Source organism: Xyrauchen texanus, chromosome 17 (assembly GCF_025860055.1).
Source record: "Xyrauchen texanus isolate HMW12.3.18 chromosome 17, RBS_HiC_50CHRs, whole genome shotgun sequence".
NCBI classification, from domain to species: domain Eukaryota; kingdom Metazoa; phylum Chordata; class Actinopteri; order Cypriniformes; family Catostomidae; genus Xyrauchen; species Xyrauchen texanus.
In genome coordinates, this window is record NC_068292.1 from 29,497,900 (window position 1) to 29,522,597 (window position 24,698).

General features: G+C 36.5%; 1 protein-coding gene across 1 annotated transcript in view; it reads right to left on the reverse strand.

The window, feature by feature from the left end:
* Positions 1–24,698, reverse strand: part of mroh1 (maestro heat-like repeat family member 1) — a 47,505-nt gene that overhangs the window by 13,039 nt on the left and 9,768 nt on the right. The window contains exons 5-30 of the mRNA XM_052147092.1: positions 23,482–23,644; positions 21,956–22,054; positions 21,545–21,696; positions 20,499–20,639; positions 19,674–19,766; positions 19,025–19,103; positions 17,715–17,828; positions 17,486–17,559; positions 17,138–17,260; positions 16,642–16,749; positions 13,671–13,815; positions 13,172–13,215; positions 12,764–12,905; positions 11,127–11,179; positions 10,160–10,267; positions 9,278–9,397; positions 7,426–7,548; positions 6,656–6,802; positions 5,203–5,229; positions 4,337–4,459; positions 3,088–3,167; positions 2,763–2,901; positions 2,439–2,534; positions 2,250–2,354; positions 1,002–1,137; positions 60–172 (exon numbers count right to left, since the gene is read on the reverse strand). Of these exons, the coding sequence (XP_052003052.1) occupies positions 60–172; positions 1,002–1,137; positions 2,250–2,354; positions 2,439–2,534; positions 2,763–2,901; positions 3,088–3,167; positions 4,337–4,459; positions 5,203–5,229; positions 6,656–6,802; positions 7,426–7,548; positions 9,278–9,397; positions 10,160–10,267; positions 11,127–11,179; positions 12,764–12,905; positions 13,172–13,215; positions 13,671–13,815; positions 16,642–16,749; positions 17,138–17,260; positions 17,486–17,559; positions 17,715–17,828; positions 19,025–19,103; positions 19,674–19,766; positions 20,499–20,639; positions 21,545–21,696; positions 21,956–22,054; positions 23,482–23,644 (2,847 nt within the window). The remainder of the gene's footprint in view (positions 1–59; positions 173–1,001; positions 1,138–2,249; positions 2,355–2,438; positions 2,535–2,762; positions 2,902–3,087; positions 3,168–4,336; positions 4,460–5,202; positions 5,230–6,655; positions 6,803–7,425; positions 7,549–9,277; positions 9,398–10,159; positions 10,268–11,126; positions 11,180–12,763; positions 12,906–13,171; positions 13,216–13,670; positions 13,816–16,641; positions 16,750–17,137; positions 17,261–17,485; positions 17,560–17,714; positions 17,829–19,024; positions 19,104–19,673; positions 19,767–20,498; positions 20,640–21,544; positions 21,697–21,955; positions 22,055–23,481; positions 23,645–24,698) is intronic.

The following is a 24,698-nucleotide window of genomic DNA, read 5'->3' on the forward strand; positions in this document are numbered from 1 at the left end:
TAGGCTCCTCATAGCTTTGGAAGCATTGATTAGGAGAAAAGTACATTAAGACAGTTTACCTTGGTCAGCTCAGAGCAGGTTTTGTACAAGACTGAATGGTCAGGATTGTTTAGTTTCTCACGAACATCTAAGAGACTCTCGACTGAATCGTCCTTATAGTCCAGTGAAAAGCCTGTAAAAACAAAACAAAACAAAAAAAACGGAATATAATACAGAATTTAGACAGTGAGGCATAGAGATGGTATGAGAAGCAAAATGCATTTCTAGATATTTCAGGGGTGAAAACACTAAAAGTTCACCCAAAAATCATTTACTTACCCTAATGCCATCCCAGATGTATGACTTACTTTCTTCTGCAGAACACAAATATATATTTTTTTAGAAGAATATCTCCACTCTGTTGGTCCATAAATCACATAAAGTCCAGTGGTAAATTCAATTTCTTTAGAAATGATATGATAGGTGTAGGTGAGAAACAGATCAATGTTTAAGTCCTTTTTTTACTATAAATCTCCACCTTTGACCAGCCCCAACCAATAGTTGGCGATATACATGAAATGCAAATAACCAAAAACAAATAAATAAATAAAGAAGAATGTGGATGTGAAGATTTGTAGAAAAAAGGACTTAAATATAGATCTGTTTCTAACCCACACCTATCATATCACTTCTGAAGACATACATTTAATCACTGGAGTCTTTTAGAATACTTATGCTGCCTTTGTGATTTTTGGAAATTCAAAGTTCTGGCCACAATTCACTTGCATTGTATGGACATACAGAGCTCAGATATTCTTCAAAGAAATCTTCTTTTGTGTTCTGCTGAATAAATAATGTAACACATCTGGAATGGGATGAGGTTGAGTAAATGATGAGAGAATTTTCATTTTTGGGTAAACTATCCCTTTAACATTCTTAATTCTTCAAATGTTTGCAGTAATGTCTCATTATACATTGCCAATTTCCAGATAAATGGGATTATGCACTGAACAGGGCAGTACCTTCATAGCGCAGCTGAATGTACATTAGGCTATAGATGCAGTCAATGGCTGCCCGGCGCACCTCAGGGTTCGGGTCTGTGCACCGTGGTGCCAGACGGCCCAAAAGAGCTCCTAGATTATGAAATGTCACCAAGTTCTAGATAGAGAGAAAGAAAGAGGGGCACAGAGAAAGTCACAATGCACTGATAACTACCGTACATTCTTTCCCCAATGCACGTATTTCATAAGTCAGTGCCAGGAAAAAAAACAAAATGGTTTTGAGGAAAAAAAGAAATAAATGCTTAAAGTATCAGCTTGGTCAGAATGGAACTAATAGGTGCTTAAAGTGAATGTTTTGTATCATTCCACAGTTATTAAATACCCAGAGGACATTAAAGGATGAGAAAGATTTGTCTACACCAGTATGTATTGCCAGATCTTTTTAGGTTAATACACTCATGGCCATAAGTATTTGGACACACCATTCTGATGAATGGGTTTGGCTATTTCAATTACACCCATTACAAACAGGCACATAAAATCAAGCAGACAGCCATGCAATGTTCTTAGACAAAAACTTTTAATAGAAAAACTGATCCAGCATGACAATGTCCCTGTGTACAAAAGAGAGGTCCATTAACAAATGGTTTACAGATTCTAGTGTGGAAAAACTTGACTGGCCTGCACAAAGCCAAAAAACCTGAACCCAATTGAACACCTTTGGGATTAATTGGAACGCTGAATGCAAGTCAAGCTTTCATCACCCAAAATCAGTGCTAGACTTAAGAGATGCTCTTGATTCTTAATGGGAGCAAATGCAGACAGCTATGTTCCAACATAGTGGAAAGCGTTCCTAAGAGTGAAAGCCATTATAGAAAAACACAGCAGCAAAGGAAGGCCCAACCCGCTATAAATGTGTATGTTTGGGTGTGCCTACATATTGTTGTTTTAGTGTTCACATACATTTGGTCAAGTAGTGTATATAAAAAATTGTTTTTAAAAAAAAAAGCTCAACTAAACATACAAAAAACAAAAGCAAAACAAAACAACAAAAACAACAACGAATCTATACAAACAAAAACAATTAAAAATAAAACACTGTAAATTAAAAATTAAACACTAAAAACAAACAAAAAAACTAAAAACCAAACAAAAAACATAAAAACAAACAATTATAAAACAAAACAATACAATAATCAAAGCAATGTACCTTCTCAAATCTATCTTAGTTCAAATTAAAACACTGCCCTTGTCACTGAAGTCCCTTACCTTCACACTGAGATTGTCCAAATAAAACTGCAGTAACTTTGCCGTGGTCTTCATTGCTCTCTCCCGCTCATGCTCTTGCCCTGAGCTCAACCAGCTCTCTATATGCTGTGAAAATTCAAATCAGTAAATAAATGTGGTTCGGAAAAAGGGACTATGAAGTGTTGCAAGTAACATTTACAACTTATTTACCTTGAACACAGACTGAAGACCATCAGGACTCAAATCTCTGGCTAACACATTTCTCAGCAAATCGTGAAGAGCGTTAAAGGTATCGGAATAGAAGGCCTGGGGGGGTGGGGACATGGTGGTAAGTTAAAAAAAAGAAAAATAAACTTACCGGTATATACATAATGCATATTACTTGCACAATTTAATGCCTTTTCACTGAAGGATGTTTAAGATCCTAAACATGGATTTTCTCTCTAGTCTCTTATATAAAAAAGTCACATAATATATAAAGCCTATAGTAATGAAGTTGAAAAATTTGCAGGGGTGTGTACATTTTATACATACCTCTCTCTGCTGCAGATCCAGGGCTTCTTCATCTTTACCTTTTTCTGGTGTGTCTGCTGTTGGAAGCCCAAAAACTCCATTCAAACATGTTTTTAATAAGTCAAAACTCTCATTTTCTGTTAAAGGGGGATCTAAGTTTCTGTAGGCTTGAGTCAAGTTCTTAAACATTCGTTTTGTGAAATCTACAAATTTACCAGTTTGACCGATACAGTGTTATAATACAGTATATAAATGCAACTTATTCAGAAGGAAAAATGCTTAAAAGTGTGTTAGAGTGAAATGCAGTCATAAGATGTGTAACATTTAAAATAACATGACAGGATACACGAGGTTGGCACATGTGGTAAAAACAAGATAGCGAATAGGGGTCCGCATAACATCCGCTGGTTCAGATTTAATGAAATCCTGCAGAAAAATAGAAAGACATGAATCCAACAGTCCTAATGGTACTTGTTAACTTGTTTTGGTGGTGATCAATGCATAATTAAAAGCAGGGACTAAAAACGGTTCAAGGAACAAAAATGAAAAATGAAATAGTTTTTCAGCAGAACGAAACCAAAAACCAGAACAAAATGATTTTCAATTGTTCCAGAGAGAAAACATTATATTTAAATGCTGGTAACTGGTTATAACCTGTTAATTTTGTTCTGATCATTTTTACGTGAAACTAAAGGCCAAAGGGTTTATCAAAATAAATGTTTGGAACTACACAACTTCATGTTGCCTGAAAAAATGAAACATGTGCTTTGAACCTGAAGGAAACTACTGCATCACACATTTTCTTTTGCCTAATTCCCCTTTGTGGATGTCACATTCTGTGAATGAAGACCTTTTTAACAACCATGTATAATTACTACATATACATGCACGGCTAATCCAGGTACAAGGAAAGCATTATTAGAGTAACAGTAAAAAGTCTTCGCTGAATTATTGTTAGATATGATGCATTAATACAGATTTGATGCTGCTGGGTTTTGACTGAAAGCAGATCTGTAAATAAAATTGTACTTAACTGTTAATTAACTGCTTGTTATGGCTTCTATGCCGATAAATCCACCACACAAGGGAAAACAATTGCTTATTTTAGTTTATTTTGGTGAGGCAAGTGGCTTATTTTGAGCTTGTTTTTCCAGACCATGTTGCTTGTTTTTCCTGAAGATCTGGCAACACTATTGCAGAGTACTATCATTTTTAAAAGAACATTATTAAGAGTACTTTTATTTTGTTTTAACCGGTAACCATTTGGAATGGAGACTGCAGAACTTTTGAACCGGAACAAAAAATACAGTATTTGCTCAGAACAAACCAAAATGAAAAACATTTCGTTTTCAGACCCTGCTTAAAAGACAGATATCAATGTTTTGTGACATACAGACATGAACATTTAACTTAAGAGCCAACAATGTCTGCATTTCAATTAGAAACCAAGATTGGCTGAGAGTCTAGATTTAGGCCAATGGAAATTGAACTGTAAACGTTTCTATATGTAGACTCTAAAGTTGTCAAAGCAGAGCAAAGTAAAATGTCTGGTAAAAAAATATAAAACTGAACAACCTTCAAATCAAACATCTTACCATCATAACACCCATAAGCTCTTGTTTGCGGGAGAACACGAAGCCCTGGTTACAAACACAGGTGCTGATCGCCTTGGCGATGAGTCCAATGCTATGAATCAGACTAAGCTTCATTGTCAGGTCCTACAAAGTGTACATGCACAAAAACAAAGATAAAGAGAGACAAACAAACTCAAACTGTGGTTTATAGAACACTGCAAATGTCAATCAAAAAGCACAAGCAAAGCAAATCAAATCAAATCAAATCCAGTAACCCCTATACAAATCAGCCCAGCTTGGTCAGTATTCAGACACCACCAGGATTTCTTTCCTGGTCACGGTGGCTACACAAAATGCTTATTATAAAGTAATTAATGTGTGAGACATCTTAACATCTACTCAGCACATGTGATTCAGTTGAAGAAACATGTTTGTGTAAATCAGAATTGATGAATCAAGCCACCTAAAATATAGAAAAGCCAGAAAACCAAATATATAGAAATATAACTGTGACGCTTTAGTAAGACAAAGGTTATCAGGTTAGTGAGCACCTTTTGACCTTCTCAAAAAACATTTAATGTTCACTTCATTTAAAATTGTAGCTAAAAGTGAGCCTTAAATTTCATATTAAAACAAATAGCCTATAACAACAGAACAGACCTTTTCCAAAAAGTTTGGACTCAATAGGAAGGGCTTTATAAATAAATATTTTTATAAACTAATACCAGTCTCAGTGTCATAAAAATACTTTTATATGCCTTTTTGAGAAGCTCAAGAGGCTATACTTTAAAAGGACTCATTGCAGCATAAAAACTGAAGAGAGAGAAGTTAAAGTTTAAAGGTCAGAGGTGAGAAAAGGTCCTTATGGTGGCTTCCCTTCACAGTACCTTGGTCTCTACTTTAATTCCCAGAACCTGTATAACAATAAAAGTAATGTTCTAGTTTAAATCACAAAAATGAAACAATTGATTTTAAAAATAATCAGAATGTATAAATCTATAAGAATAAGAATATGTTATGAGTGTACAAAATGGACTATAAGAATGATAATTTATGTGACTATTTAAATGTGTGAGATATAAACTGAAATGCCTTTGGTCTTTAAATCCAGTCTGTGATAATTATATATAAACTGGAGTGCAAAAAGTTAAAAACAAAATTAGTTGCATGGTCCCCTAACAGTGAAATAATTTCTTACAGCCAAATTACATTATGAATACTAATGGGATATGAATCAGCACTCAAAGAGAATTAATGATCCTTGGCACTAAAAATAATTTGGATCAAACTCTCAAATAACTGCAGACTCTAAAGCAACCAAGGGAATCTTGTCAACAAATGTACTAGGCCATTCAGAGGACTCATTTAGCAACAAAACTCTCACAGAAGCAACACATTTTTCAGTTTTGGGTCTCACTGTGGTCACAAACAACAGGAAATGATTAATGTATTCATTCTGAGAATATCAATTAGCCTTTTTTTCTTTTTAAACAGAACTGAATTACAATTTCCAAAAAAAACTTTAAACTTTAAAAGGAATCCCAACACAGGAAGACAATTTTTAATCAGTTATTTGATCTTGTTTTCCAGTGGAAATCTAAACATCAATAAAACAAGAATTGCATTAAGGATACAAAATGCATAAGACTTGTTTTCAGAGATTAGACATATCAAATTAAGTGAACCTCACTAGTTTTTCCTTAATTTAATCCTAAAATCCACTAAAATTAGTTTTTATTTTGAATGGAAGATGAACAAAAACAACTCGTTTAAAATTAATTTTCACGTACACCACAACGTGGTTTTTTTTCTCCCAATTTGGAATGCCCAATTCCCAATGTGCTTTTAAGTCCTCGTGGTTGCGTAGTGATTCGCCTCAATCCGGGTGGTGGAGGACGAATCCCAGCTGCCTCCGTGTCGGAGACCGTCAACCCACGCATCTTATCACGTGGCTTGTTAAGCGCGTTGCCACAGAGATACTGTGTGTGTGGAGGCCACGAGGAGGTTACCCCATATGACTCTACCATCCCTAGCAACCGGGTCAATTCGGTTTCTTTGGAGACCTGGCTGGAGTCACTCTGAATGCCCTGGGATTCGAACTAGCGAACTCAAGGTTTGGTAGCCAGCATCTTAACCAATAAGCTACCCAGGCCATAAAAAAATGTTTACACTGCAGACAATATACAAGTAATGTTCTAATATATATATATATATATTTTTTTTACTTTCAAATAGTACTACTAACATCCGATAAGCTTTTTCTTATCTTTGATCAATGTCTAGATCCAGACTGTTGTGTGGGGTTACATTACATACTGAACACAGCCCCTTGTGATTTACCTTGGTGTTGAACTGCTTGGAGATGTTTTGCAGAATGACGCTTTCGATGCGAGTGAGGAGCTGATCTTCTGGCGCGTGCATCGCAACATAACCATAACACAAAATTAGAGTGCTTTTCATTTTTTCCACATCAATGTCATTTTTATCCTGGATGATAAGGAAAGTGAGAAAAAGCACATCAGTTCAATGTAACAATACAAACAAGTTAAATCCTAAATGCATTCAATCAACAATTTGCAAATTTTCATAACTTTTCCATGACCTTTCCAATCATTGGTCATTGATGATTGATGATTTTTAATTAATCACTCATACCCATTTGTCAACTAACAAAACAACAATTCATTTATTTCAAATTGGATATCACTACAGCTTGTGAGCAAATTTTACTCGACCTGAGAGCAATATGAAGCAAATTAAATATTTTAAAAGCAGAGCATAACTAAAGCAATGTATTTTCACAATAAATAATTAATTGACTCTCCTGTGACTTTACCAGGCTGCAAAACAAAATTTCAAAATTCCCTGATATTTCCATGATTTTCATGACTGTGGGACCCTGGAAATAGTTATCGAAGCTCTTTACAAAGCCTAATATAATTAACTTTCTACTATTTAAGCCTTTGCACTATGGCCACAATGTACTGCTGAATTATTTTAAATAATATAATATGGTGGAATATAAATTAATTCATAACAACTGATTTGGAAAACTAAAGCAGATCTTTGGAATCTGTAATACATGAGAAGAACAATAAAGCTTGACCTACTTTGAGTAGACCAAATATCCCTGAGGCTTTCCTGAAGATAACAGATTTCCCAAACTCCTCCAGTTTTTCCAGAGTGCCATCAAGATGGCTGCTTGCACACAGCCCGATTCCCATGGCAACACCCTACAGAACCAGTTATTGCATGTTTCTTATATCAATCTCAATTAGCAGCTTTTAAATGACTGCAAAAGCCTCAGATTTCAAAATCTGTGATAAGTCACATTATAGTAGAATGACCTCACTTGAAAATTAAGCTTAAGCTTTAATGCATACTAGTCTTGTAATTTGAATCTCATTGACCAACTGTGTTCATAGTTCACACAAAAGTTAATTTCAGTCATAATGTGTTAACCCTCATTTAATTCCAAGCCTGTATAAGGTTATTTTTTCAGTGGAAAACAGAAGGAATATTTTTGAAGAATCTACATGCAGCATTTTTCCATTCATCGTCAGTTCATAATGAAAACCACACACCAAAAAAAGCACCATTGAAATAGTCAGTACAATTTTTGCGCTATATTACAAGTAGGGCTGGATGATATGGCCAAAAAATAAAAAATTAAATCTTGATTTTTATCAAACTTAAAAAAAAAAAAAAAAGAGTTTTTATTTTGAGTATGTCTTGTCAGGTTTGTGCTGCCGCCAGTTAAAGGAGAAGTTCACCTAAAAATGGAAGTTGTACTTTTACTCACTTATTTACTCACCCTTATGTTGTTCAAAACCCATATGCTGGAATTTTGCTTGGAACATAAAAGTACATATTTTAAGCAGCTCTATACCATAGAATAACCATTTATAGTGAGCAGCAGTTTTCAAGCTTCAAAAAGGACAAATACTATAAAGCACTATTAAATGTTCAGTATAAAGACAGTATACTGTAGTCCATATGACTTCTGCACTATATTTCAAGCTTTCTGGGGCATACAACAGCTGTGTGTTCCTATTGACCACTGCTGTCGAGGTCCAAAAGAGAAAATAAAATCATTATAAAAATACTATAAAAGTAGTCCATTATGGTATTTTTATGATTATTTTATTTTCTCTTTGGACTTTGACAGCAGTGGTCAATATGAACTGTTTTTGTATGGAAAAGAGCAGCGTTAGGATTCTTGAAGAAAATATTGAGTTAAGATTCTACTGTGAGGAAAAAACAATGAGGGACAAGTTGAGGGCAAGATATACAGTCATTTTGTGTATTTTCTTTTTGCTAGCCAGCTGATCTAGTCGTGCCATTTTACAGATACATCAATGATGAAAAGAAATTGAAATGATATTCATCTTTTCTATGAGACAGCACAAAAAAGAAAGAAAACATGACTGAAACAAATTGATAGCAATGCAGACACAGTGTTTATCTTGTACTGAATGATTGGAAACAGTATAGCATTGCTCGGCCGTTTAGAAATATGCCATTGCAATCATAAGACTTCAGAAGGCTTGCAATATACTGTCGTGGACAAGTCAAGGTTTTGTGTGTCCTTTTTGGAGCTTGACAGATGTGGTCAATATGATCTGTTCTTGTATGAAAAAGAGCTGCATGAAGATTCTTAAAAAAAAAATCTCCTTTTGTGCTCAACAAAAAAAAATAACAGCATAGAAGAGCATGAGGAGGAGCATCTAATGAGTAATAATGATAAAATAGTAGTGAGGGTGAGTTTTAATTTGGGTGAACTATCCCTTTAAAAGGTACAAACGGGACTCTGTATTTTCAATTGGATGATAATTATATCATAATTGAGATATCATGTCAGCTTTGCTTCAATCGCTGCCTTACTGTTGGTAGATGTTAACTGGTAAGTGTTCAGTGTACCAGTGTCAGCTGGCTGTGTGCTTAGCAGACATTTTACTGTACCGTTCTTTCTATTGCATCATTGTGACGAGCACTGATCAGGATCTCCTGCAGCTGTTTCCTGACCAGCTCTTTATTGTAGCACTGCTGGAGAATCATACCAACACATCTATACAAAAAACTCTGAAGAGAGACAAAGAGACAGAGGAGATTATCATCTGAAGATAAATACATGAGATTCTAGGGAATACAAAAAAAATATATGTCATGTTATGTGTTATATGTTATGTTATACCATGTTATTTTACATGCTACATGTTATGTTACTGTATGTTATGCTTCTTTCCATAAAAGTAAACATTGCAGTATATCAAACTGAATTACCTTAAAATATAAAAGTTGCAATGGTTCCCCTCCTAATATAAATATAATATAAAAAAAATACTCTGCAATCTGCTAAATTAGCTGCGTCAATGGCATATCTATATTTTTATATATGTTGCCAGACAGGCTGGTTTGAGTATTTCTGCAGATCTCCTGAGATTTTCACACACAACAGTCTATAGAATTTACTCTGAATGGTCCCAAAAACAAAAAATTTCCAGTGAGGGGCAGTTATGTGGATGAAAATGCCTTGTTGATGAGAGAGGTCAACAGAGAATGGCCAGAATGGTTCGGACTGAAAGTCTACGTTAATTCAGATTACCGCTCTGTAAAATTGTGGTGAGAAGAATATCATCTCAGAATACTATTTGTTGCTGATTTGGTGGCACGAGGGGGACCTACCCAATATTAGGCAGGTGATTTTAATGTTGTGGCTGATCGGTGTATATGTCTGCACATTTACACAAATGTACAGAAAAAGACATCATTAATATTGTGACTGTTCCTTTTCTGAAGTAAAAACGCTGTTTTATACTGCACAGATTTATTTTCCAAACTGACCTTCTCATCCAGAGAGTTGTTGTAGGTAGGAAGGTATCGTGTGGCCTCTACGGCGAGCTGACCCGTCCACTGGCTGTCATCAATGGCTGCCAGGGTTTTAGTCAGGAGCTTCATCACAATCAGAAAGCAACGTCTGGTTAATCACCATAAACAACTTTGACAAGAAAGCTTAAAAATATCCTAACAGCATGAGGGGCCTGGGTAGCTCAGCGAACATTATTTCAAATGTTATTTTATCCTCTTTCCTCCCAATTTGGAATGCCCAATTCCCACTTCTTAGTAGGTCCTCGTGGTGGCACGGTTACTGACCTCAATCCGGGTGGCAGAGGACAAGTCTCAGTTGACTCCACTTCTGAGACCGTCAATACACACATCTTATCACGTGGCTTGCTGTGCATGACACTGCAGAGAATCACAGCACGTGGAGGCTCATGCTACTCTCCGTGATCTATGCACAACTTACCACACGCCCCCTTGAGAGCGAGAATCCCTAAGCGTGACCACGAGGAGGTTACCCCATGTGACTCTACCCTCCCTAGCAACCGGGCCAATTTGGTTGATTAGGAGACCTGGCTGGAGTCACTCAGCACATCCTGGATTCAAACTTGCGACTTCAGGGGCAGTAATGGGGTAACGTCCTTGTGGTCGCTATAATGTGTGGTTCTCGCTCTCAGTGGGGTGTGTGGTGAGTTGTGCGTGGATGCCGCAGAGAATAGCGTGGCCGTCCACATGCGCTCAACAAAGCATGTGATAAGATGTGCGGATTGATTGTCTCAGATGTGAAGGCAATTGAGATTCATCCTCCGCCACCCGGATTGAGGAGAGTCATTCCAAATTGGAGAGAAATGGGGAGAAAATAAAAAACATTTATATACAAACAGCCAATCATCAAAATTCCTTGATCAAATTTGGAAAAAAAATGGTGAGCCGTTCCTTTCAATAAGGATGTCTAGAGATAACTACAGACCTGAAGTAAACTCTCTTCCCATTTCTTTTCATCCAGAGACTCTTCTGTTGATTCTGGTAAGAGGACAGAGGAAAAGAGAATGCAGTGAGAGATGCAGTCAAACCGAACACTCTGGAAAACTGTAAGCAAGCAAAGATAATGGGATATGCAATATAACAATTTAAAGATACACCATGTAACTATCTTGGAAGAGTTTAGGCATGTGAAATATGATTTTGGCTGCATATTGGACACATCTGGTTGTCTTGTGAAATCTCAAAGGACAGGTGGTTGTGGTTTTGGAGGACACTTGAGAAATTCTTTAGAAACCTCATCTTACCAGATGATTCAAGAAGCTATTCACTCAACACTGACCGACTGAGTCTGAGAAAACCTGCAAAGCAGCAGAGCACAGCTGGTTTTGCTTCAGGATCCATATTTTCACAGTGGACATGAAGTGGCGACCCAACACAGTACCAAAATTGTTTATCGTCCAATAGTAACAAACACGTTCTCTTTAAAATGTAAATCAAATCATATTAAATACAAATCTTTTAAAATGGGTTAATAATACCATGAATTTGGTTTTGATGATTTGTTGTGTTTAGATCCCGTTGATTTCTTTAAAAAAAAACTCAAAAGACTTGCTTTTGTGTCTCTTGATCACAAAACACATTTTTGTTGACACAAACCAGATTTAACTGCGTTGCAAGAGAACCCCTATAAATGTAGTCTGGGTTGTGTTATCTTTTACCCAAAAAAATGCCTAATATTGTTTATTATAATAGTTATCACTTTAGATCAACTTCAGATGAAAGGAATACCTTTGTCAGGTGCTATATTGATAAATAAACTAGTTAAACGGTTATCTTTTCTATTTTTTCTGTCTAACTATAATGCTATTGTGTACATTGACCACATTTACATGTACACCAGTAAGCCATTTACTGTGATCGGTGTATGCGTTTACATGAGCTGTGTTAGTGGCTTTCTCTTTACTCCCATATACATGTGACTTGTTCAGTAAGCAGCATTAACCACAGCAAAGTAATTTCCCTGTGACGCTTGTGTAAATAACAAACATGGCATCCAACGAAGACTTTGGTGTTTTATTCTCTGTTGCTTTGCTTTATTTCCAGATATTCCAGAGTTGTTAATGTGTTTGTTTTTATCACAACCTGCAGCAGAATTGCGCTACAATAGTGGGGATTCCCTCTTGGGGATCTCTGGGATTGCCCCAATGTATGAGCACATCTGCGCAAACATAAGGGACAGTCTATATTTTTGACATTGGTGTGTATAAATGGGAATAGTTTATAGTTTTTGTGATTTTTCCCACTGTACTCCCAGAAATGTTAAATTAATTCCACTGTGTTGACTTGTTGGGCTCCATTCTATGCCACTTGTTATCCGGTCTGTTCACGCACATGCGCACTCCTAAAAATTTTAACAATGCTGTTTATGCGTTTACATGACCCTAATAAGCGGTGTTCTCCGGGAGAAACCTGGGTGCGTTAAACTGCTTTTTCTTAACCCCTTACACGGCATAAGGAAATCTGTGCTCTAGTTTACATAACGTTTCAGAATGCTGCTTTCAGCAAAAACCCTGGAATAAACTGTTTTCTTAAGTGCATGTACAAATGGTCATTGTCACAAACCTTCAAGATAATTGAGCAGCTTTGGAATCTCTTTGTCCCACAGTGGTTCGGCTTTAGGATGAATGTTAGGGCTGATGGCGTTGAGTAGACTCAAGGATGGAGCCCCGTGCCCCCGACAATGAAAAGGGAACGAGGCATTCACCTGAAATGTCACATATACATTTTAGATGTATAAAGCCTACACAAAACTACAGCTGAACAATTCCATTCAAAAGAGTCCAAAATATCTGACTTTCTTAAGAGAAATTTGAAATCAAGTGGGAAAAAAAATGGCCACAGGGAATCAATAATGTTTAAGCATATCATGAACAAATAAAACATTTTTTACTGGTTTATCTTACACACAGACACTTCAGCTGAAACTATAAAGATTCAATTGAAAATTATACAAAATGCTTAGCTACTTACAAGGAGCCTTATCATCAGTATATACTGGGTAGGAAGACTGGAACCTGTGGAACGAAGAGAGTGAGAGAGAGAGGGCAGACGAGGGTTAACCCATTAGTGCAGCACATGATCCAAAAGCATTACAATTAAGGAATATATAATCACTGAGCCTGGGACTTATTTGTCCAACTAGAGTTCAATTTAATCATTGTCAGTGCAAGAAACAATTACCCTCTGCTCCACAACTTTATTCACTTGATAAATACCACTTTTCATTTGACTAATTAGAACCAGATACAACTGGCAAAGCAAACGACTTGCAAAGAAAACAAAATGTCTGCAAGTAAAATTTACTTTAAGGCCAACAGTGGAAAAAAGTTAAATGACGGCTGCTGGCTTTGCTGAGGAAACAGAGAGTTTGATTCCAGAGTGTCTTTCTGAAGCAAGATAACATGGCAGAGACAGTGGAAAAGCTCCTCTCCACAAATGGAGCTCTGGGGCTAAGACCATGTATCCACACCTTGTGCACTGAAGTCGATGGTGAAGTTGGGTTCGTGTGCTGCTCGTTTCTTATTGGCCAGCAGAATTAAACTCTTGCACAGGGGGGTGGTGGCGTTGGCGTACTGATTTGGGGTCAGATAGCAAAGCAGCATCGGCCACAGTACCTACACACAACACAACATACACTCATTTCAGATCTCCAGAAAGTCATGCAATAAATTAATGATATACTAAGAGATCAGAAAGCATCAGAACATTTAGGACAGTACATTAGGACTTCATTACACTTTCACATGAGAAAACACACTTGAATAATAGATATTGTTATTTTTTAAAAGCTTATTACTGCAAGTTGTCATAAATGCGCTTTCATTTTATATTTCCTAAAAGAAACATTTGAAATCTGCAGCCAAATCCAAAAAATTTACCCCACCACTTTTGTTGTATTGTCATATTCAAACATTAAATCCAATCTATGTATAGGCTAAACCTATTTAATTAGCATGACAAATCTATAACATGATAAAAAAAAAAAAAATGTAAGATCATGTGACATAAATCAGTGTCCACCCAGCTAAACCAATACAAATGTTTAACTAAATGTCTTAACTCAGGGTGTATTCCCAAACTGTTCACTAACAAAGTTTCTTTTCATGCGCTGTTGTTTTAGCACCCGATCCATTAAAGGAATTATGCAAATAATGTATCGGTTCAAACAAGGCTAGTGTCAAACACAATTTGCATGCTGTAATTACCAATCTTGCAGGTTGGTTTTAAAGCCTTATAATGCTTTTCTCCATCATTTGATCATTAGTTCACGAATGAACTGAACTAATCTATTGCCTTTTTGAGCAGTCAGAATGAGTTTTTCACCAACTTTCTGCATTTTTGTCACCAAAGTACCACGATAACAGTTCACAGCTTGTATATATACAGCCATCATATAAACACGATTTTCCCATTCACGCAGCTACATCTGCTTAGGTGCAGATGGGGTTTTCATCCACACAAACAGCAACTCAAACTGTTTTTTCAGGCATATAATATGTTTTTTTTCTGAAAGAGAGAGCCAAAATATCACAAAAGCACCCCAATAACAGTTCACAGCTTGTATATGCACAGCCATCATATCTAAACACGATCTTCCCATGCATGCAGCCATGTCTGCTTAGCTGCAGATGCGGTTTTCATTCACACAAACAGCAACTCAAACCATATAATACATTTGTTTACTGAAACAGGCAGCCAAAATATCACAAAAGCACCACGATAAGTTTAAAACTTGTATACTCACAGTGAACACATGCCGAGCATGATTTTCAGATGCATGCCATGCAGTCAAGTCTGTTTGCATTAGCGCTTGTCACACTCACACACAAACACACACAAATTCTGAGATGTCAAACAGTGTTAGGCAAACCGGACTGCTGATATTACTTGTTCATTTGTTTGTTTTTTTATAGCTATATATATATATATATATAGTCTACACTCTGCCCTCCTCTAACAGCTGTGCAGAGTCACGTGCAAAAATAACTCACTCTATATATATATATATATATATATATATATATATATATATATATATAGAGTGAGTTATTTTTGCACGTGACTCTGCACAGCTGTTAGAGGGGGCAGAGTGTAGACAGTATATATATATATATATATATATATATATATATATATATATATATATATATATGACAATGACATGCTGCAGTGTTATTTCAGCACATTCAGAGAATAAGATGCAAGTATAAGATGCAAAAGTGGTGCAACTGTTAAGTGAATTCAGCCCTGAGTGCTCTAAACCAACATTAAGAGGTAAGACACAACAAAGGTCTAAAAATAGTCTTCAAGATGTAACAGTCTCCTAACACTTTCCTGGTTATCATTTGAATGTGTTTTGGAGAAGAGAATGGAGACAGTCTCATCGGCACATAAACAGTCTTTCTCTCAGAGGAGAGATTCCTGTCAACAGCCTGCTGTTGATGCTGGGAAGCCCATAGGAAAAAAGTTCTAATGTCTCTCTAGACACTCTCTCTTACAAGCTGCAGTGCAGGGCTGGGGCTGCTGACTTTGGCTGTGAAGATGATGTATTGTGCTGCATGACTGCATAGCCCATATCTCATAGCACAACAGAGTTTTTCAAAGAGTTATCTCTAGGAAAGGACATATTACAGAATGGCATGTGTCTGATTGTAGTGGCAGCTCTCCTTACTCATTATAAATGACAGCCAAGATATTATATGACAGCTGAACATTTATCAAGTTCACTTTTAAGGGCACAAAGTGTCAATATTCAATTTTAATTGTCATATAAAAAACTGAAGTCTTGACATATAGAATGATAAAGACTATCAAATGAATTAAAATACAGAGATTCACCTAAAAATGAAAATCGTGAGATCATTTGCTCACCCTCATGTTGTTTTAAAACCATATGACTTTCTTGGTTCCATGAAACACAAAAGGAGCTCTAAGACAGAATCAAAGAAAAATGCAATGAAAGTGAATGGCGACTGAGTCTGTCAATTCCTAACATTCTGTCTTACATCTCCATTTGTGTTTCATGAAAAAAACTAAATCATACAGGTTTGGAACAACATGAGGGTAAGCAAACGATGACAGAATTTTACATTTGGGGTGAACTATCCCTTTAAAAGGCCATATTCTAGATATTCCACATACAATATCAGTCAATCTAAATGAATGATAAAGACTATAAATTAACTGAATTAAATGAACCTTAAAAAGGCCAGATTCTACAGTACGTATTTTTACATACAAATTCAGTTAATCATATAATTGCTTTAACACTGACATAAAAATTCCATAGCAAAACACTCAAATAACAAAACAAATCAGAACTGAGGTGAGCAGTGTGAAATCTGAAAGAACTATAAGAACCATGAATCTTCAAATGTCAAGGAAACACATTGTTTGAGGAAGGTGTATGTATGCTTGTGTGTACTTGTCAGTGTACTCACATCTGTCAGGCGACCAACTGTGGTAGTGAATAGGTGAAGTGTGTTGTCACACATGCTCCGCAGAGCTTCATTGGTCACTTCCTCTGGGTCTGGGGGTCGCTGACCTTGCTGTACAAACATCAGCACAATTCATCACCAACTGTATCACAAAAGAATTCAGTACAACTAGGGTTGGAACAAAGCCAACATCAGATCAACCTATGGGGCCATATTCAACACTTTTTTTGTCTACTGATAATGGTAGTTAAAATTATTTTTTCAAGACCATTTTCCACAGTTTCTATGACTTAACCTTTTGAATTAAACAGGCTGTTTTGCTACTGCACATTTAAGACATTTACAGTATATGTAAAACTAAAGGGAAGTTCAGTTGCAGCTACAGCTACTGCCCACGTAAGACATTTACAGTACATGTAAAACTAAAGGGAAGTTCAGTTGCAGCTACACAGTTTTGCAGTCAGATAAAGACGTGCTCTTCAGTATATATTGTTCGTACATTGAAAGTGTCAGGTAGAGCACAGTGTTGGATGATGAAACGGACAAGCAGGTCTCCTCCATCCAGCTCCAGGTATCCATGATGAGCCATTGCACTGATCACCTGCACAACTCTCTTCTTAACCTGGACAAGTAAACACTATTATGAAGACATTTTCTGCAAATGTATCCCCCACCAAATGAGCTTTATTTCACATTGATTTAAATGCACAATATACGCTAAATAGCCTTAAGTGTGGACACCCATATACAAGCACACATGGTTGTAGTGTTCAGGTGTAAAGTCCACATACTTTTGGCCATGTAGTGCATGTTTTCACTTGTCACATTGAGAGGATATCAAATGTACCTTATTGTTGTGGTCAGCCAAAGGTTGTCTGATGCTGGCAAGAATTAGAAGTTTTTTGGTTTCCATAGTGGAGGCTAGAACAGACATAGCACAGCCATTCAACTTCAGGTCTGAGCATGACAAATTAGCAACATAATGATCCTTGCATTACAAAGCATGATAGTCTGGATAAAAGTGACTTGCTCAGTAAGGAATCAGTGCAGTATTTGATTACACATGTAACACTCACTGGATGAGTTGATGAGGTGTCGGAGTACGGCCAGAGAGCCCATTCTGTTCCTTTCATTACTGTTCTCCAACCTCTGCAGGACAAACGCCATCAGACGGTCTGGGAATGTGTTAGCTTTGGGCAAAAAGCAGCCAAACACAAAAGTGAATTCATGCAATTTATCATGTTCACCCTCAGTTACCGTCATATAATTTGACAGTGTTCTATGCCAGTAAACGAACCACCAAAACCAATGTATAAAAGTTAAGCAATGGTACCTGGTTTTAATATCTTGTATCCAGTAAATAAATAGTCCATATCAAATCTGTATTGGCATGTGCACAGTTACATCCTCTAAATCTGTGTTTCTCAACTGTTTTGCTTCAGGACCCAGGTTTTACATTGGGCATCAAGAGGTGACCCAACTAGTACCAATTTTTTGGTATAAAAGTAAACAAAATATCCTTGTATGAAACAAGAAATGTATTAACATTACCACGATCTGCATATGCCCAAAAATATGCTAAACTATTAACATGACATAGGCAGAATAAAAAATAAACAACAGCAAAGGTGTGATTTACCAGCCTAACACACTGAAGTTAGTCAGGAACACTTTTTAAACTGCATTTAGCATGTTTTTCTTCCCTTTTGTCCGTGACTACCCTAACAAACTTGCAAACCATTTTTGTGTCACGACCAATTAGTTGAGAACCACTGACCTAATCGTATAGCTGTAATGGATATTAAAACTTATAAAAATCCCAGTGATTGAAAACATGGGCCGTGTAACCATATAAACATTTAGGGAGTCATCATTCTATATTCAATGAATATGTTTTAATTTTTCAGTACAGACATAGCCTTAATACCAAAGATGTTTACAGTTGAAAGAGACTTTTTCTTCAAAATCATGATTGACACGCACTCTGAAAGCACTCCAAGACTCCTCACTTATCCCAGACAAACATTCAAATGAGAGAAGGGATATCCAGCTGGTCTGTGTCACCTCAAATAAGCACCAAACACAAAACTCTTCGATATCATTTCACTGAATGGAGGAGCCTGCTGGTCTGACAGTTTAACTTAATCTTTGCTTAGACTCCATCAGCACATGATCAGGATATTACTGCCACAGTCAGCTGACTGAGACTACAACCTTCAGCTGAGTTTATGTCCAAGACAAAGGTGCAGCAATCAGTTGTCCAATAATTATGAGCTTTTTTGTCGACATAGCTAGTTACATGAATCCACTATAATAATTTCTGTGAGCTGTTTACACTCAAATGTAGCCTGAAAAAAAACAAAGTACAGTTTAAACAAGAACTCACCAAGGATACTGAAGCATCGCAGCACTTCGTTGTGATTTTTCACAGTTGGAGGATTGCTGAAGTCCACAGGTGAACATATCTGAAGAAAAAATACAAGAAAATGAATTAGTTATATGCAAAAGAGATGAATGTGAATCTATTGACAGACACAGAGAGGCCCTGAGGCAAAATGATGTCCTCTCAATATAAATAAAGTGTATTTAGTTTTAAATGTGCTAAATTTAAGTAATTATTGGTTGTCGAGAAAAATATCTCAAGAGCAAAAAGAATAACAAATGAGTATTTTATATATATGGGTTAAACATGGCCTTTTCAAAACAAAAACAAAATGTTAATGCAATTAAATAATTTGAAAATGAACAAATTGAAATAAAACCGTTATAATCAGATTTTAAATATCGACTGATTAAAAATCTAAACAAATTCAAAAGCAGCAGGGCAAACTTCTGTGAAGAGTGACATTTCCCATTATAACTGGCTTTGCTCTATGTGAAAGGTTTTGATTATGCAATGTAAAACCTGTTGCACCAGAATGAAAACACACTTCAAGAAGTTGTGAAAGAGAGGTTGAAGACACCCTTAAAACACTGTAATGACATCCGAATAGGAAAGGCAGAACACATAAATAGAGAGGGGGGGTGTCTCTAACCTGCTGGTGCAGAGCGAGTAAGAGGCTGTCAATCTGTGTCTCCAACACTCTGCTCCCCATATTCACAGAGGCCTCCAAAACCTGACACAGGCTCTGAACAAAAACAAACCACATTAGACTACATCAGGCAATATAGATGTCATCTTTTTCTAATGCAATCAGAGGATTATTAGCTTTTATTTCAGACAGACTAATAAAAACCTATGCACCCAACCAATCAGAAGTGAATTGCCGATTTTGGTCTGCAAATTGAACTGCCGATTTTGATCCGATATGCACCAGACATACTGTGATGTGTCTGTGGACAATCCATGTGTATTTCAGACCACTGTCTGAGGCTTTGAGCATTTCTAAATGTTCCCTCTAACGTCTGTATTAACATCTCTTTGAAACTCTCTTAACTGTTTGGCTACAGCAATGTAATTTTATTGAATAAAATAAGATCTTGATGTCAATAACAGATTGTGATATGATGTCTGTTTTATTAATATGATATTATTACTCGTGTTGTTACAATAAATCATGGTGCTGCAAGACCCTCATAATTTCCTTGATCATTTATCCCAATATTCCAATGCTCTCAAGTTTGCCCGTTGGCAATATCCAAGCATGCATCAAGCTCATTGATGCCTTTTGATGTCATACATGTCTTTTGTTGCAATGCTCCTAATAAGATTATCTGAGAGCCAGATATGAAACGTATCACAAGTAAATGGGTTAAAACTTATCTTTGCATGTTGATTTTTAATAGCAAATGCAAGCAAAACTGTCGCACTGTACGGCCCTGCTCTGAGATGTCAGATGAAGCTGTGAGGAGGGCTCTACCTTGCTGATGATGTAGTGTTCTGTATTCTTCTTGTAGAGGCCCAGTATAGTGGGAAGTAGTTTAGGAAGCTGCTCTTCCAGTTTATCATGTGCCATCAGGTGACTCATGGACCCAAAAGCCTCTGCAACCGTCAGACGCAGCTGCAGAATAAAACACACATGAAAACAATCACAACCCATACAATACATTCATGCATACACGACAGCTCGTACACACTTACCATTTCACAATAGAGCAATTTCTAGTTCAAAAGTATAAGTCCACTTGAAAATGCTTCTTTTTTTTTTTATCTAATTCAATTATTTTGTGGTTCATTTAAAATGCTATTATTAGCATAGGAATTCCAGTACAAATTTGGACTGAAAAAATGTAATACATTTTTGAATTTAGAAGTATTTTGTATGTTCCCCTTTTGCTTTGATTACAGCATTCACCAGAGATGGCACAAACTCAACAAGTTTGTAAAAACCTGATGATCCATGTTATCCCAGCATGATTTAAGAATGTTCTAAAGAGCATCTTGTGTGCTTCAGTGGAGGAAAGGAAATCTGAGCTTCTGTACAAAGGAGTACACATGGTAAATGTCACAAATTTGCATATTGACCTTGAAATAGTGAAGAATCTTACATATTTCATATTCATTTTATGGCATAACTAATGAGAAACTTTTATTTCTAGGTTTACATTAGATTTTGAATCCTAGATTTCTGCAAATGACTGGTGATGATCCTATAATCAGTTTAACCCTTGCTGTGGTAAAAACAATATATCATATATTTATAATGACAATAATAATACAAATATTGTAAAGGCAAAATATCTACACCCAAACAGATCTTCTGCATTTCAAAAAATATAATAATTATCCTCTCTGAAAAAAAGCAGATCAAGTTCACAAGCTTGACTAAGCGTTCCAAAGAGAACTAAACTTGAAATTAATCCTGCTGGATTCAGATGAATTAATCTATTCAAATAACAGAGTCCCTCTTTAGTCTCAAAGCAAGTTCGGCATGACTGGATGTGTGCTCGGTCTCATTTAGTGTACCTTGGGCTCCCTGCTCTGGACCCAGCTGCTGAACAGTATGTCATAGGCCAAGTAAATGTCGCTGGAGAAGGTGTCCTTACGAACAGTGGGGTCTGGAGCCTTGTCTAGGTTGGCCAGATACTCTAGAATGCTCTCACTAAATCGACAGAGAGCTGAGAGGAAACAGAAAGGTAGGGCGACAACATCACAACACAAATTAAACAGTTGCCAACACATTTCATAAAAGCAAGTGACAATATATTAATGTATATTTATAAATGTTGAAATAAAAGTCATTAAAACAAAATCACTAATAATAGCACTACTGACAAAAGAAAACCAATAAACTTTTTAATCACTTATGGACTACTATGCTCAAATCATGCGATTAATTTTATAATATTGACATCAACATCCAGTGATTGAGCTCACCAGAGGAGAAGACCCATTTCATGTTGTCCTGTTTGGCCATACCCAGCATGGGCAACATGGTTCCCATTATAGCATTGAGAAAAGGCACCATCCCATACACTGTGGACAGAGACAAGATGTCAGATACTAAAGATACTGTTATATTATCTTTATTACCATTTTTCTTTATTTCCTTTAAGCTAACCACAAAAAAATAATAATTATAATAAAATATTTAAGCTTTAAAGGGGTCATGACATGAGAAACCAAATTTGCCTTGATCTTTTGGTATATAAGAGGTCTTTGTATCATTAAAACGTCCTGCAAGTTTAATATTTTAAGACGTCCTCCCCATTCTAAACGAATCATTTATTTAATCAAGCTCTAAATACAGCTCGTTCTGGATTCATGGTTAGAAGTGACGCGACGGTTAGAAGTGACGTACCAGCGTTTGCATATGACCGCCTCCAGCACAAGATAACTCACGCTTTAAGCGCAAGACAACTACGCTCATTTCAGTATCGCCGTCGCCTCACAAGTGTTCAGTCGATGGACAGCGAGCTCTGACAGAGACTACTTGTGCACAGGAAAATTACGATGCCACACAGATGTGCTGTTCCTGGCTGTGGTCAAACAAAACCTCTGAATAAGCTGCCGAAAGATCCAGACGTCAGGGAAAAATGGATGCAGTTTATTTTTTGCGGACGCCCCAGTCACGGCAGTGTTAACTTAAGCGTTTGTTCTGTACATTTTAAGGATGACTGTTTTGAGAACAAATCTCAATATGATGCTGGCTTTGCCAGAAAACTGTTGCTCAAAGATAAGTCCGTGTCGACTATTCTGGGAACAACGACGACGCAAACTGTAAGTAATATATTTTAAACTTTAAACTACTTTTTAAAGCGCAATTTCATTCATTATGAATAATCACAGTGTTTTTACTTAGTTTACTTGCATATTGTTCTGGCTGGGGGCGTCAATAATTGATACATAGGCACTGACGTTAGCCAATCATAACAGTGGGCGTTAACACTGAAGTCTTAAATGGAAAACGCCCCCAAAACAGACTGTTTGAATCAGAGGATGAGAAACAGGGTGGGAAAAGGTCATAAATCACTAGATTTTAAAAGTTTTTCTTAAAAAAAAATATATTAATACTATAATTGCACCTAAGGGAACATAATAATACAATAAAAAAACCATGTCATGACCCCTTTAAAAAAAGCTTTAAATAATCATGTGAACCTATAATTGATAAACAAGGTTTGAAGAACTGAAACAATAATGATCAACAACAAACATACAAAGCATGACCCAACATAATTTCAGGACTTCCTGACACAGATTGAAGGTCAACATTTCTTTTTAGTAGTTGAAAAGAAAAGCTAACAGAAATCAAACACAGAAAGTATTTCAGTTTGCGAAATTCTTTGTCCAGTTATATAGATATAGAACACAAAGATATGACTATAGAAAACAAATTTGAACTGTTTTGGACTGCAAGGTACATGTCAAATGTTTTAAATAAGATCACTTAAGATGCGCACCATTTGAGTCTGAGAGATTGGCTAGTGTTTGGACCACAAAGAAGTGAGGTAAAACTCCTGGCTGAAACTTGCTGAGTATCTCTTCCATGATGTCATTGATATATTTGTTGCCCACAGCAACCAGAATATTACTGGCTGCTTGCTGCCATTCTGGGACAACATCCTATGAAGAATATAAAATGTAAAGTCATTATAAAATGTCTGTTAGTCTGCAACCTATATTAGATCAATGTTAACTAGATAGGTAATATCTGTAAAGATAAACTTTGATGTTGGCTTGGCAAAAGATTGATGCTTATATAGATATAATAGTAAAACAAAATGGCAGCTAGCTAGCTAGATAGTCAGACAGAACATCAAGTAGATTGTCAAATAAATCTTAAGATAGATAAAGATAGAAAAAGAGAAAGAGAGCAACTTGAAGCAGATCAAAAGGACTTTTCTGGGTTTGTTTACATTATAATTTTTTGACAGTTGGAGTTTGAATTAAGGAGCATTCCGTTGGCCTGCATGAACATTCCGTCAATGTAAGTTTATCCACCATTTTCCTGAATGCGGAAGTGTTCCATGATTCACCGGTTTTCAATTTCCAGTCTCCTTTGTTTTCACCTGCATTTCATCTTACCGCAGACAAGTAGCGCGTATAGAGGCTTCACGCTATTCTCTGCGGTATCCACACACAACTCACCACACGCCCCACCGAGAGCGAGAACCACACATTATAGTGACCACGAGTTAGTTACCCAATGTGACTCTACCGTCCCTAGCAACTGAGCCAATAGGTTGCTTAGGAGACCTGGCTGGAGTCACTCAGCACGCCCTGGATTCGACCTCACGATTCCAGGGGTGGTAGTCAATGTCAATACTCGCTGAGCTGCCCAGGCCCACCAAGAACCACTGCTTTAATGTATTTGGGAAAGATCCGAGCAGATTCAAGACTAAATCGATTATCATATCATAATAGCTGTTACAGCAGAAATATAATGATGAGTAAACACCAGAAAACAAGACAAGATACATGAGGAAACTTAACATGTTCGGAGTGGAGCACTGCTTAATGTTTTTCATGCTTTCATCAATAAAACGTCCCATAAATACCAGTATAAAATGTTCAATCGTTCTATTTTATTTTATTTATAAATAAAATTGGAGTGGTGAATCTTAACTAAAGGAGTTTACAGACGTTTAAAGTAAATTTCTGAAAAGTAAAATAGTCA